The sequence below is a fragment of the Pseudochaenichthys georgianus genome, chromosome 23, assembly GCF_902827115.2.
Source record: "Pseudochaenichthys georgianus chromosome 23, fPseGeo1.2, whole genome shotgun sequence".
Classification (NCBI taxonomy): domain Eukaryota; kingdom Metazoa; phylum Chordata; class Actinopteri; order Perciformes; family Channichthyidae; genus Pseudochaenichthys; species Pseudochaenichthys georgianus.
This window is the reverse complement of record NC_047525.1, coordinates 4465938-4480890: the sequence shown is the minus strand read 5'-3', so window position 1 is coordinate 4480890 and position 14953 is coordinate 4465938. Positions and strand designations below refer to the sequence as shown.

General features: G+C 43.0%; 1 protein-coding gene across 1 annotated transcript in view; it reads left to right on the top strand.

Moving 5' to 3' along the window:
* Positions 1-12584, top strand: part of LOC117468318 (ras-related protein Rab-37-like) — a 94151-nt gene extending 81567 nt beyond the window's left edge. Inside the window, exon 9 of the mRNA XM_034112375.2 lies at positions 11674-12584. Within this exon, the coding sequence (XP_033968266.1) occupies positions 11674-11779 (106 nt within the window). The 3' untranslated portion in view covers positions 11780-12584. The remainder of the gene's footprint in view (positions 1-11673) is intronic.
* The last annotated feature ends 2369 nt before the right edge of the window (positions 12585-14953 follow it).

Here is a 14953-nt window from a genome sequence, read left to right as displayed (position 1 = left end):
AAGTAATGTTCACAATCTACAGAATAAAATATAGAATGAATTGAATGATGAATAAACAGTGAGGGGTATGAATACACTAGATATCAGCCTGTGAGCAGTATGAACAGTGTGTTAATCGTTAATGTCAGATATGTACTAAGTAAATAGCCTACATTAATTTCATGATGGATTAAAGCACATTTATTTCGTTAAAAATAAACAAAATGATTAAATGCAGGGTGAATTGCCCTAATGTGGAACATTTTTGCATTTCAGACTTCGGGAATATATTGCGACATGAAGCCGATACAATAAATCAAAATCCAGTAACATTCTGAAATCCCCAGGATGTGTCCTAATCAAACCAAAAGAGAACATGCAGATATTAAACTCATACAAGAAATGGTAGACATATTAGTACTCTTAGTGCCAAGTTGTCTCAGACAATCTGTTTTCCTAATGTGGGACAGTTCTGTGCAAAATGTGGGACACTGAAAAGTCTATATTAACAAGCCTCAGTCACCTTCATTCATGTAATAAAAAAATCTCAGGCCAGTAACACTCAAAGCTACAGTAAATGTGCAATACCATGCTATGTTACTATTTATAATGTTATTGTTGTTACAACAGAAGATGTTTTTATTTAAATTGAAGTTAAATGCATCAATCTGGTGCACTGAGGGCAACATTAGTAGATTTGTGGATACGGCTCTCAACACTCATATGAAACAGAACTGTTCTTACAATGTGTGTTGGAAGGTATTAAATTACTATGCATATTTTATTGTGTAAACACACAGCTGATCACCTGAGAGCTGCCGTTTCATTCAGAGCGTTTTAAAAAAAACGACGGCCTGAACTCAATGTGTGATTATTATAGCAGTAATATTAGACACTAATAATACAGTAAACTATGAACACTGTACATATTATTGTTTGCCCGTGGGATTAGGATGATCGGTAGAGAGCCGCTGCGTCGGATGTGATATAAAAACAAAGCGATTATTGTCGTTGTTGTAAACTCACGTGGATTAAATGTAGTGCATTCATTTCAACTCGCGAACATATGATACATTAAATGATCGCGAGGATCACGATCGAACATCGTTTGTTTGACCCTGGATGCATTTCCTGATCTAAAAACATAGCGATGGTTTTGTACTTACGCGGCGTAAATTACGCCAACGTGAATTAAACATTATTTTTGTTAAATAAAAACATGGTGATGTTTAGTAAATGATTACATGTCTCCTACTTAAGCACAGAATGTGATCCTATCCGTGACATATATGGATCTTAACAAATATCCGCTATATCAGATCCCTGTCGATCAGCTGTTTATTTCACATGAGTTCCAGTGTGGCAGCTTTTCACGGCTCCCCCTGGTGGATCCATGATCCATTGCTGCTGGTTTCATTATAATTAAATGTATTTATCAAGGGGGCGTTTCAAGTCCTGCGGGGGGGTTTTCCTTTTCAGCAGGGGCCCACCCCGTGCCGATCACGGACCCGCCCGGGTAGGCGTCTGAAACGAAGCGCTACATCTGTACATCTTATAAGAGTATAATACATTATGTATAATATCAGTTAAAATAAGTGCTTCAACATAGTTAACATTGCTGCAGGTATGCACACATATTGATAGATGTCTTGTAATGCACTGTTGAGGAACCTGCGACCCAAGTTTTTCATTCAGTGCAAAACTACACCATAGTTGTGTAGGCCTATATGATATGTCAATAAACCTTAGAAAATATTGAAATCTTGAACGGGATGTGCAAAATAGTCATTATATACAGTCTTTAATTAACTATTAGTAGAGAATAACGAGTAATGAATATACTTTATAAGGATCCTATTAATATCTAATAATAAAAATAATGAAATTCAATAACATGCTTTAACCACTAGGTGTCCCTTTATATCAGCTGTGCACCTTTATGGTGTAAATACAGCCTATCTACCAATTGGATCAAATATAAAAGTCAGCCGAATTAGTGTTGATACTGCAAGGAGATGTATTGTGTGAAAAGAAATGTAAGATGTTGTTTAATGGCTGATATATTTATGATCCACGTCACGTTTTCAGTTCCTCATGTTTGTCTAGAGGTCTTCTCATCAGGGCTCTATAAATACAGAACTACGGCAGATATGTAATATTTAATGCAGCCGAACCGTGTATTACAATGCCGGTATGTGATGACTTTCAAAAGATTTTTTCAGTCTGTTTCCGGTATTTGTTAATGACAATGTGCTCAGAGATGTGAGACTGGAATTGCACAGGGGAAAATAACGTATATTTAGATGCGGATTTTGTTAAACTAATACGTTTGCGCTGTGGACCAACACTATACATTCACCGGGAAAGGGGTAGCAATAAAGATAACACCATTAAACAGTTACACAACATAACAGAAATAATATCGATAGCAGCGTCCCTAGCAACCACCTTGGTAACAATGAAAACGTTGGACGCAATTTCCTGAAGTAATCTTCGTAATAACTAGCAAACTAAAGATCATGTACATCCACTGCACACATCATCTGAAATAACAACTCATATTTCTCGCATCAAATGACATCAAAACGCATTTTAATGGCCAAACTAACTTTAAAATAGGCATTTTCCACCGAGAATAAAACGAAGTTCGGCCATGTTTTTTTTCTGCAGGGAGAAATTTGAAGATCACGTGACGTCAAACAGAGCACATAGTGTAGTCCAAACGATAGCTGGGGATTCTGGGTAGTGTAGTGTCTTCTGCCATCCTTTACTCCGAAAAAAGATTTGTTTCTCCGAATCGAAGGGGAAAAATACAAAAGCATTGCACACAATTTAAACCAATCAATGTTGTGTAATTAACAAGGATAATCTGGTGTTTTTTAGTCGATGAGTAGTGCAGATATCACTGTAAAATCAATCGTCAGTAAGGGGAATACTTACTTCCGGGTGTACAATTCTCCGTTATCCAATGAGAATGGACGCTCTCATTGCCTTTAAGGGCAGTCGACACAAACGAATGCCGTGCTTCCATGAGCGTCCATAGAAGCATATGGACATCCCGGAAAGCTGTAAATGGACGCTAAGGCCCCCCCCCCCCTTGCGTTGAAAATGGATTCTAAGGGCCCCCCCCCCCTTGCGTTGGAAAAAGCCGGCAGGGGACTTGACATAACGTCAACATAGGCCAACCTGGGAGTGAGGATGTGTTGCCTCTGACGCACGGGGTTGATGCACAGGCGAATAAACCACCTGGAGTCTCCTCACTATGAAGGAGACCCAGGGGAATCACCACGTGACCAGCTGATATCATGCCTAACAGCTGCATCACGGCTGTCACCGCCCCGCGGGGTGTGACGCGCCGGAGGAGAGCTGTCACTTTCTCCCCTCTCCGCTGTGAGACTCGCGCTCTCATGCGGGCTGAGTTCAATTGCACTCCCAGTTAAAAAGATAACCTGGGAGGGACTAGGACAGCTCTTCTTCCAGTTGATAATGAAACCCAGGTTTGACAGATGAGATACGAACTGTATCGTCTGTAAGCCGCTTCCTCCCTTCCTGGAGCGAGCCAGCCACAGCCGGTCGTCCAGGTAACATAACACTCTCATCCCCATTCTGAGTAGCTGCTCCAACCATCTCCATCCACTTTGAAAAAGTGCGTGGAGCCAGGAATGAGAAACACAGGAAATTCTGTGTTTCGGGATGATGGTTACGTGGAGGAATGCATCCTTCAGGACTATGGATATGCACCTCCCTGGTGAACACTCCAGAACCTGTTTGATCGTCGGCATGGGAAAAGGCCATTCCCTTGTTGGACACTGACAGATCGAGGATGGGTCTCATTCCCCCCGCCCCGTCTCCTTCGGGACCAGAAAATACCGGGAGTAAAAAACCCTGATTTTCTTCCCCATGAGGAACCCTGGAAAAAAGCTTTCTTTTAACAAGAGTTCCTGCCGCTCTGCACGGAGCGCGAGCCACTGTTCCCGGGATAACAGGGTTTCCTGTATCCCGAAGAACTGCGGGGGGGAGAGGCAAACTGCAGAGACTACTCTCTGCCCATCCGCCTGCTCATCTATCTGTCCATCAGACACACGCGCCGCCACCCTGAGTACCATCCAGTACTCTGATAGCGCCGGGTGTACATTCTCTGGATGTGCTGTGGTTGGTGGCAAACCACGCCAGAGCCCTCCACACGCTGCATTTCACACAGGCTCTCAATATGTCGCCATTTAGGAGAAGACTCGTAAACTGCGCGTTCACGCTCAACATCACTAAGGGATGAGCGGAGGTGTGTGCAGTGCTGTCCACACGAGGCGTAATAATGGCCCTCCGTGGGTTTATTACGACCGTGGGTAGGAGGTACGTCTGAGACAGAGGAAAAATCCATGCTGCCTAAACCCAAAAAGTTTAAAGGTAGTTTGAATAGTAAGCCCTGCTGTTTTATTAACCGATAAGTAAAAAAAAACAGCCGGCTTAGGCAGCGAGCCGTGCTGCCAAGTAACCAATAGGCTATTGGCAGCCGGCTTAACCGGGGAGCCTTGCTGCATATTATCTTCCATCTGTCCATTGAACACACGCGCCGCCACTCAGCGCGCCAACCTGCTCTGGATGTGCTGTGGTTGTCATGGTGACGAGCCACGCCAGAGCCCTCCAGACGCTGCATTTCACACAGGCTCTCATTATGTCCACTGTAACACATTTTCCTGTCAAACAACAGTAAAGCGCCGGCAGTCTCTTCACAAACGCCTGCACTTCACTGCAATACCACAGTACTCATACTGTGAAATGATTTTACAGCCTTTCTCATTAACAGTAAAATACCGGCAGCAGAGACGACAGCAATACACTGAAATTATACAGTATTCATACTGTTGGACAATTTCAGTTTATCACTGTAAAAAATTTAATAATTCACAGTAACATTCTGGTTAGGGGGCTGCCAGTAGATTAGTGCTGAAAATCGGCTGAAAAATAACAGTAATTGCTTAAAGTGTTAAACTAGACACCGAGGTGCGTTCACGCTCAACACCCCTAAGGGATGAGCGGAGCTGTGTGCAGTGCTGTCCTCACCGTAATAATGGCACTCGTGGGCTCATTACCGTGTGTAGGAGATAGGTTTGGGACAGAGGAGAAAAACCGAGCTGCCTAAAAACCAATAGGTTTTTAAAGACAGCCTATTTATGCAGCGAGCCATGCTGCCTATAACCGACAGGTTAGGGGCAGCCGGCTTACCCGGTGGGCCTTGCTGCTTATTATTATTCATCTGTCCATCGAACACATGCGTCGCCATTCTGAGTAATATTCTGAGAGCGCGGGACATGCTCTGGATGTGCTGTGGTTGTCATGGTGACGAGCCACGTCAGAGCCCTCGCCGCCGTTGCCAGTGAAGCAACCCAAGAGGGGCCCGGACCGAAAAGCTGCGAGGGGGCCTCCACACGCTGCATCTCACACCAGCTCTCATCCTGTCTCTGTTTAGGAGAAGGCTCGTAAACTGGACATTGAGGCGCGTTCACGCTCAACCCCGCTGAGGAATGAGCGGAGGTGTGTGCAGTACTATTCACACAGTGCGTAATAACAGCCCTGGGCTCATTACGACCGTGTGTAGTAGGCACATCTGGGACAGAGGGAAAAAACCATGCTGCCTGCTAACCGACAGGTTAGGAGCATCAGGTTTAAATGTCAAGCCTTGCTGTCTAAAAACCGCCTGGTTAAATACAGCTGGCTTGCGCCACGAGCCCTGCTGCCGCTAACCGACAGGTTAGGAGCATCAGGTTTAAACGTCAAGCACTGCTATCTAATAACCGCCTGGTTAAATACAGCTGGCTTGCGACATGTGCCCTGCTGCCTGCTGACTGACAGGTTACAGCCGGCTCTTGCACCTCGACACGCTGTATTGCACAGCGGCTCTCATCATGTCGCCGTTTAGGAGAAGGCTCGTAAACCGGACATTGAGGCGCGTTCACGCTCAAACCAGCTTGAGGAATAAACGGTGTGTGGAGGCATATCTGTGACATAGGAAACAAGCCCGTGCTGTCTAATCAACCGCCAGGTTTTAAAGACAGCCGGTTTGTGCCGCGAGCCCTGTTGCCTAATAACCGACAGCCTATGAGGCAACCACTTATGTCATCCAGAGGAGAGCTCTCCTGAACCGGGGGAACAGGAGATCTCATTAGGCGGCTGCCTTTCCGATGATCTCCGGGAGTTCCTGGAGAATACCGCCTACACAGCAGAGCCGAGATGGCGGATAGTGTCAGCCCGGCAGCCGAACCTATAGGCTCGGCTGCCGGGCCGACACCGGCCCCCGCCCTGTCTCCCCCGTCCGGAGGAGAGGGAGGATGGGGCCGGGGGAACCACATGGTGATCCATGAATGGAGGGGAAGGAGTCGCCTGACTGCTGCCCGCCACTCGGATCCAATAATCAAGGGCTTGGCCAATCATCCCCGACCGCAGCCGCGAGAGCGTTCGCTCTCTGCTGTCTGTGGGCCAGAGGAAGACGGACACAATGACTGCACGACACCTGGGGAATGAGAGCCGCGTTTGCGTGCTCCAATCCCCAGCAGGACTCACCTGTATCGTCTGTGTAAAGCCGCTTCCTCCCTGAAGCGAGCCAGCCACAGCCGGTCGTAATTCATATGTCGGCTAACCCCGAGCCCTGCCCTGTCTCCCCCGTCCGGAGGAGAGGGAGAATGGGGCCAGGGGGAAATGTTTGCTCTGAAAAGAGCTTGTGCCTGTACAGTGCTTCTGCAACGGAGTGCTGAAGAAAAGGGGGAGCAGTTGGACGGGCCTACTTCCTATTTATACGAAAGTGAGGCCGGAGGTGGGGCCCACGTCATAGGTGGGCGTGTATTAAGTCTGTCAGTGCTGCACACGTGCAGTGGGATTACCCAATAGCGATAGCCTTAGAGGGCGAAGTCCTATACGAAATAGAACAGTGCACAACGTGTTTTGGAAGTAATATGGTCTCTGTTTACATTAGCAAGCATCGCTAACGGCCCGTCCACACAGCGGCGTGCGTTGACGCTTCACCATTCACTTTGAATGGGGTGACGTCACTTTTCGCCGAACTGCATTGTGGGAAGCGACGCGGACCGTTGCTGGCGTTGCTCGCTGCAAAAGTTGAACAATGCTCAACTTTTGAAGCCTCGGCAGAAGCGTCAGCCAATCGAATCATATGCCAGTACAAGCTCTAGCGCTGCTTGTGTGTCAGGGGCGGGAGATTCATGTGATTGGTTGTTGGTCGAGTTTCAGACACGCCCGCTGGCAAGCTTCAACGCTTCAACTCACGCCGCTGTGTGTTGTGTTCAAAATTCCAGGAAAGACAGACGACTTCTAAGTTTAACTATTTATTATGAGAGAGCAATAGATATATATCTCTTGGCCAAGGACTCCGTCACGTCATAAAAATGACAGACAGCAAAGCTGTAATCTGTCAGTCTTTTTCCGGACAAGAGCCTCGAACCTCGTGCGTGCATACATTTTTATTACACAGGGCGTTGCCCGTACATTTATGATTGGTCAAGACTAGCTGAAGAGATACCATGGTTTAGACTTGGTTCTCTTTTGTAGTTGCGCAGACTTGTGTAAAAAAGCCGGATATAGCAGCTACTGACCCAGAATCAGCAGTTCTCTAACAGGGCTGAAAAAGAGGGATATGAGGAATGTCTAAAATGCATGATCTGTTTTGTATTTTGAGCAACACACATCATAGATATCATTATATATTTGTATATATCTGAGACCCATACAAATAGCATGATAGGAGATCTTTAAGACATACCAGCTCACTTTTTAAATTAGGAACACATTTAAACAAGTAATTTCTGTTCTATTGTTAGAGTCCTATTCAGATCAGATATACAGAAAATAAAGTGTGGCATTGCTCCTGGCAGTATGGCAACAAAATAAGTTGCTAATCAAGACCCAGCATCCAGAACTGACAGTATGCTTTACTACCAGTGACAGAGACAGATCTGGTGTATGGCCATGGTAGCGAATGTCTGTGCAGCTGTAGATTTAAATGTGAGATTTGAGATGTCCTCCCTGTAAGCCCTTGGCCGGCACAACCTGTCAGTCTGACTCCAACTCTGAGTCTTACGTCATGTGCCATCCCTCCTTTCCTTAGTGCATATGTCACCACTGACCTTTATAGGGCATGTGGTAACATTTCTCATGACAGTATGGTAACATGTTGCATGATTTCTAAGTTTACCATAAATGTATATCCTTTTTGCCCCTGGGGTGTATTGATACAATGTAGTGTGTAAGAATTTCCCCAACAGGATTGTACAAGTGTGGATGGCGATATGTGTGCCTCTTCCTGTAAATCATAAAAAAAAACATGTTTTCAGAATTATGCAATAATCTAATCTGCTAGGTGTGGCCTGTTTGGTTGGTATAATTGCTAACACTTAGATGTATTATTATCATGATAGTTCCAGTTGCTCATTCCATATTCAGGGGCTTGTTCCTGGAATTGAAGAATTTGAAATTGATAACAAATCTGTCCGCAAGTGTCATCTTTCTCATGCTAAGTGTAATATCAGGAACAGATTATAAAGGAATAGAAAATAACATTAATTGAAGATATATAACAAACGACCTCTCCCTGTTGTTCACCCCCGTAGCACTACAGCTGTGTCCAGTTTAGACAAATCTTGCTGGTGCAGTCGGAAAAAAGCACAATATTGTCAAGACTATATCAGATTTGCTCCACTCTCCATTAGCCTTGGCCCCTTCACTCTCCCCCCTGGAGAGTCATATTAAATGACATCTGCTATAATCAGGATAACCTGTGTCAGCTCCGTGACAATACTACAGATGCCGGGTGGCAGATTGTAAAGGGTTGGAGGAAAGAGAATAGAGATAAAGGAGATACAGCTAGCTTAGGAGTCTTCACATTTACATTAGAGCTTGTAAAGTCTGTCCAAGGGTATAATTAACATATATAAATCAATGCTGGTTCATAAACCAGGCATGGTACAGTTGATAGCACTTGGAGGATTGGAAAAGAAGGATGTATTCAGGGGGTGTAGCTCCTGCTCCGGCTCGTATCACCATTCTAATAGCCTACTGTAGGACATGGAAAATGTGCTCAGAAATCATGCATGTCTCACAGGAGCCTCGCTGGGAAGTGTGGTGGGTTTCCTGCTGGGCTTAGTCCGATAAGAGTCCGCTGACTGACAGCAGACTGAGCAGTTGTCAAAAGTGGCGATGCCTGACCCGGCTCTGGAGCATCAACCACAACCAAAACGCTCTCCTTATCTTCTGACAGTACCATTTGGCACAACCTGTCAGTCTGACTCCAACTCTGAGTCTTACGTCATGTGCCATCCCTCCTTTCCTTAGTGCATATGTCACCACTGACCTTTATAGGGCATGTGGTAACATTTCTCATGACAGTATGGTAACATGTTGCATGATTTCTAAGTTTACCATAAATGTATATCCTTTTTGCCCCTGGGGTGTATTGATACAATGTAGTGTGTAAGAATTTCCCCAACAGGATTGTACAAGTGTGGATGGCGATATGTGTGCCTCTTCCTGTAAATCATAAAAAAAAACATGTTTTCAGAATTATGCAATAATCTAATCTGCTAGGTGTGGCCTGTTTGGTTGGTATAATTGCTAACACTTAGATGTATTATTATCATGATAGTTCCAGTTGCTCATTCCATATTCAGGGGCTTGTTCCTGGAATTGAAGAATTTGAAATTGATAACAAATCTGTCCGCAAGTGTCATCTTTCTCATGCTAAGTGTAATATCAGGAACAGATTATAAAGGAATAGAAAATAACATTAATTGAAGATATATAACAAACGACCTCTCCCTGTTGTTCACCCCCGTAGCACTACAGCTGTGTCCAGTTTAGACAAATCTTGCTGGTGCAGTCGGAAAAAAGCACAATATTGTCAAGACTATATCAGATTTGCTCCACTCTCCATTAGCCTTGGCCCCTTCACTCTCCCCCCTGGAGAGTCATATTAAATGACATCTGCTATAATCAGGATAACCTGTGTCAGCTCCGTGACAATACTACAGATGCCGGGTGGCAGATTGTAAAGGGTTGGAGGAAAGAGAATAGAGATAAAGGAGATACAGCTAGCTTAGGAGTCTTCACATTTACATTAGAGCTTGTAAAGTCTGTCCAAGGGTATAATTAACATATATAAATCAATGCTGGTTCATAAACCAGGCATGGTACAGTTGATAGCACTTGGAGGATTGGAAAAGAAGGATGTATTCAGGGGGTGTAGCTCCTGCTCCGGCTCGTATCACCATTCTAATAGCCTACTGTAGGACATGGAAAATGTGCTCAGAAATCATGCATGTCTCACAGGAGCCTCGCTGGGAAGTGTGGTGGGTTTCCTGCTGGGCTTAGTCCGATAAGAGTCCGCTGACTGACAGCAGACTGAGCAGTTGTCAAAAGTGGCGATGCCTGACCCGGCTCTGGAGCATCAACCACAACCAAAACGCTCTCCTTATCTTCTGACAGTACCATTTGGCACAACCTGTCAGTCTGACTCCAACTCTGAGTCTTACGTCATGTGCCATCCCTCCTTTCCTTAGTGCATATGTCACCACTGACCTTTATAGGGCATGTGGTAACATTTCTCATGACAGTATGGTAACATGTTGCATGATTTCTAAGTTTACCATAAATGTATATCCTTTTTGCCCCTGGGGTGTATTGATACAATGTAGTGTGTAAGAATTTCCCCAACAGGATTGTACAAGTGTGGATGGCGATATGTGTGCCTCTTCCTGTAAATCATAAAAAAAAACATGTTTTCAGAATTATGCAATAATCTAATCTGCTAGGTGTGGCCTGTTTGGTTGGTATAATTGCTAACACTTAGATGTATTATTATCATGATAGTTCCAGTTGCTCATTCCATATTCAGGGGCTTGTTCCTGGAATTGAAGAATTTGAAATTGATAACAAATCTGTCCGCAAGTGTCATCTTTCTCATGCTAAGTGTAATATCAGGAACAGATTATAAAGGAATAGAAAATAACATTAATTGAAGATATATAACAAACGACCTCTCCCTGTTGTTCACCCCCGTAGCACTACAGCTGTGTCCAGTTTAGACAAATCTTGCTGGTGCAGTCGGAAAAAAGCACAATATTGTCAAGACTATATCAGATTTGCTCCACTCTCCATTAGCCTTGGCCCCTTCACTCTCCCCCCTGGAGAGTCATATTAAATGACATCTGCTATAATCAGGATAACCTGTGTCAGCTCCGTGACAATACTACAGATGCCGGGTGGCAGATTGTAAAGGGTTGGAGGAAAGAGAATAGAGATAAAGGAGATACAGCTAGCTTAGGAGTCTTCACATTTACATTAGAGCTTGTAAAGTCTGTCCAAGGGTATAATTAACATATATAAATCAATGCTGGTTCATAAACCAGGCATGGTACAGTTGATAGCACTTGGAGGATTGGAAAAGAAGGATGTATTCAGGGGGTGTAGCTCCTGCTCCGGCTCGTATCACCATTCTAATAGCCTACTGTAGGACTGTAGGAGAGAAAGCGTTTGAGCTCCATACTGTTTCAGAAATAATGCTTGATGTGGTTTGGACATTGATAGTTATGGCCCTATAATATATTGTTCAAATATAGTATGTGGGATTTTTAATGCATTGTAACCCATTCATTAATCCACATTCTGTTATTGATGTGTGGTTCTGTTATGCAGGGAGCTGAAGCACCGGGCTGTCCAACATCCCAATGAACCCAAGTTCCAGATCCATGAGTACATTGAAGCTCAGAAGGAGAAGTCCGGCTGCTGCAGCTACATCTGAGTCTCTCTGCTTTTGAGTGGGAGGAAGCCCCATGAACTAACTGAAGCTCCTAGAATATTCTGCTGCCATCCTTTCACAAGATAAACCCAGCTACACTCACTTAGCCCTTGATTTGCTTTAGCCGAGAGCTTTTTACCCCAGGAACATGTTCAAACTTTGCCTGACTTAGCATACTCAGCCATAAGCACACTCCAACTGAAAACAAATCCGATTTAAATGAATGTTCTTATTTAACTAATTACATCATTAATGCTTTTTTGAACACAGTTTTTTTGTGCTTGCTTTACATAGAACTCAGAGTAAACGTTTCTTACCTAATTTAATGTATCATAAAAAGTGTGTTATAAGACACCACGCTGCCAAAGTGCAAGAAAGCTTCAGGCAGTTTCATAAACCCACACACTTCTGGCACAGGCCAGAGGAGCACACAGTCTTAGTGTGGATCAGCCTTGAAAAATGTACAATTGTACAACCGTGTGTGTTATGCAATCTACAGACAGACACACAAAGGCCATAGATGCAGTTCAAAGACATCCCCTTGGACAAAGCCCTGTCTGTTAATGACGTACATTCTGTTTTCATTATTTGATGTTTGATTGTCAGCTGTTGAAAGCTGGCTGTGAGGAGAAACGCTCAGGGACCACGATGCAGGAAGCTAACATGCTCTGAGCCAGAAGAGTAAGAGCAGCAACTGCTTCTCAACATGCAGAGGAACCCAAATGTTTTGGTCTCCTGAAACATGTCACTCGCAGAAGATTGCTGCATAGGCAACCTGATCTCACCAGAATGCGTGACTCCACCATGACTCCTTAACATCACAATGCGTGGTGGAGTCACGAACTTTGTTACATTTGCGTGTCGGCACCACGCAAACAACCCCAATGTAAAGTGAATGAGGCTCCTTTGTCGTGGTGCACACACGCATTTCTACAACGTCCAGCAGTGAGCTTTTATTCTATACAACGTTTTTAAAATCTACTTTATAGCTTGTAGTAACTCACGGGAGGCTTCTTTTATTTTATTTGTATTCATAATAATTTAAATTTTTCGTCAGAATGTAAAATTACATTAGTTACGAATTTGTGTTCTCAAAAAACAGTGCATTGTGTGTAATGCAACTGTGATTTTTATTAAATTAGTTAGTTTTTAAGGAAGGCCAGAGCTTCAGCTGTGTCAAATAGATTGTTCCCTTCAGTTAACGTTATTTAAAAGATAATGATCATGTCCTCTGTATTGTATTACGAGCGTCCATTCCCATTGGATAACGGAGAATTTTACACCCGGAAGTAAGTAGCCTATTCTCCTTACTGTCGATTGATTTTACAGTGATATCTGCACTACTCATCGACTAAAAAACACCAAATTGTCCTTGTTAATTATACAACATTGATTGGTTTGAATTGTGTGCAATGCTTTTGTATTTTCCCCCTTCGATTCGGAGAAACAAATATTTTTTCGGCGTTTTAGGATAGCCGAAGACACTACACTACCCAGAATCCTCAGCTATCGTTTGGAACTACACCATGTGCTTAGCTTGACAAACCCCGTGATCAGTCCTCAACCTCTGTGATTGGATGCGCGACGTTTACACACAGAGCGTCCAAAAGGACTTTGAAATGGAATGAAACCCATCGATGGCACACTATTCAAAACAGGAATCGAACGTGTCCTACCCCCCTCCCCCCCTTAGGTCACAGGCTCCTCCAACAGTGCTACGCAATAAAACAGATACACAGAAAAAATAGTGAAATAGTGCAATAAGAGTCTATATACAAGTGATTGGAATATGATATATTAGATAAATAATTTCTAAGTAGCAGCCAGATGAATGTTATTTCTAAATTCAGGTGTTTAATAGTCTTCTGGCCTGTGGGATGAAGCTGTCTCTGTGTCTGGTGGTTTTAGTCCGGATGCTGTGGTACCGCCTGCCAGACTGCAGCAGACAGAACCGTTTGTGGCTGGGGTGATGGTGGTCTTTTATAATCCTGAGGGCTTTCTTTAAGGTTAACCTGGTATTTTTACTCCACTACATTTATTTTAGTTACTTTACAGATTTGGATTAATGATGTGAAATATAAACAAGCCTTAAATCAGACTTTAGTTACACCTGAATGAAATTCAGTGAAGGTGATTGTCAAGTGCCAACAATCAGGAGAGATATTTGATTGTTGGTGCTTGAGAAGACTAAATATTTATCTGCAGATCCGTTTAAAGCATATTCATTACTCGTTATTCTCTAATAGTTCATTAAAGACTGTATATAATTGCTATTTTGCACATCCCTTTCAAGATTTCAAGATTTTCTAAGGTTTATTGACATATCATATACACAATAGCGTAGTTATGCAATGAATGACAAACTTAGGTCACAGGTTCATCAACAGTGCATTACAAGACATCTATCAATGTGTGTACCTCCACCATTACACTGTCGCATTCTGCACATTTCTTTAAATAAAGCCTTATTAGTTAGCACATCCTCCTATCAGGCACTAAACTGTTTTACTCTAGATATCATTTGAGTATCTTCTTGATATTTTCTATTCTATATTTATATAATTGACCTTCTACTTTCCCACTATTTTGTATGTACTCTTAATATTTGAATGTTTTCATAAAATATAACACATTCAAAAGTGCGTTACAAAAATGAAAGACATTAAGAAAAAGGCATTTTAAACAGTCATTAAAAAGCAACACAATCTTCCTGCATTGCAATTACTCTAAACGTGTAATAACGTGCTTTAACCAGTAGGTGGTTTGGGTTAAAAGCATAGGTTAAAAGGCTGTCAAGTTTACAGTGTTAACAAAATAAAATATACTGCTGTTTCCGGTTTAGTTTACGACGAATATTATTTTGTTATTGTTTTGATATTTGTAACACAAAAGCGATGGAAAAAATTCATAGCAACCAAAAAAAGATGGTCTTAACATGACCCAGTCGTCTAGAAGTTAATAAAAAACAATAATATCAAAACAAAATATTACTACTAACTTTATTGTGAAATTAAAACGATAAAAGAATAGTTTCCGGTCTATGCTGATGCCCGATCTCTGTAGATAAATAAAGAACTAAGACAGATGTGTAATATTTAATGCAGCCAAACCATTTATTACAATGCATTCATGTGATGACTATCAAAGATAAAGCAAGCACTGCTGAATAAAGTATGA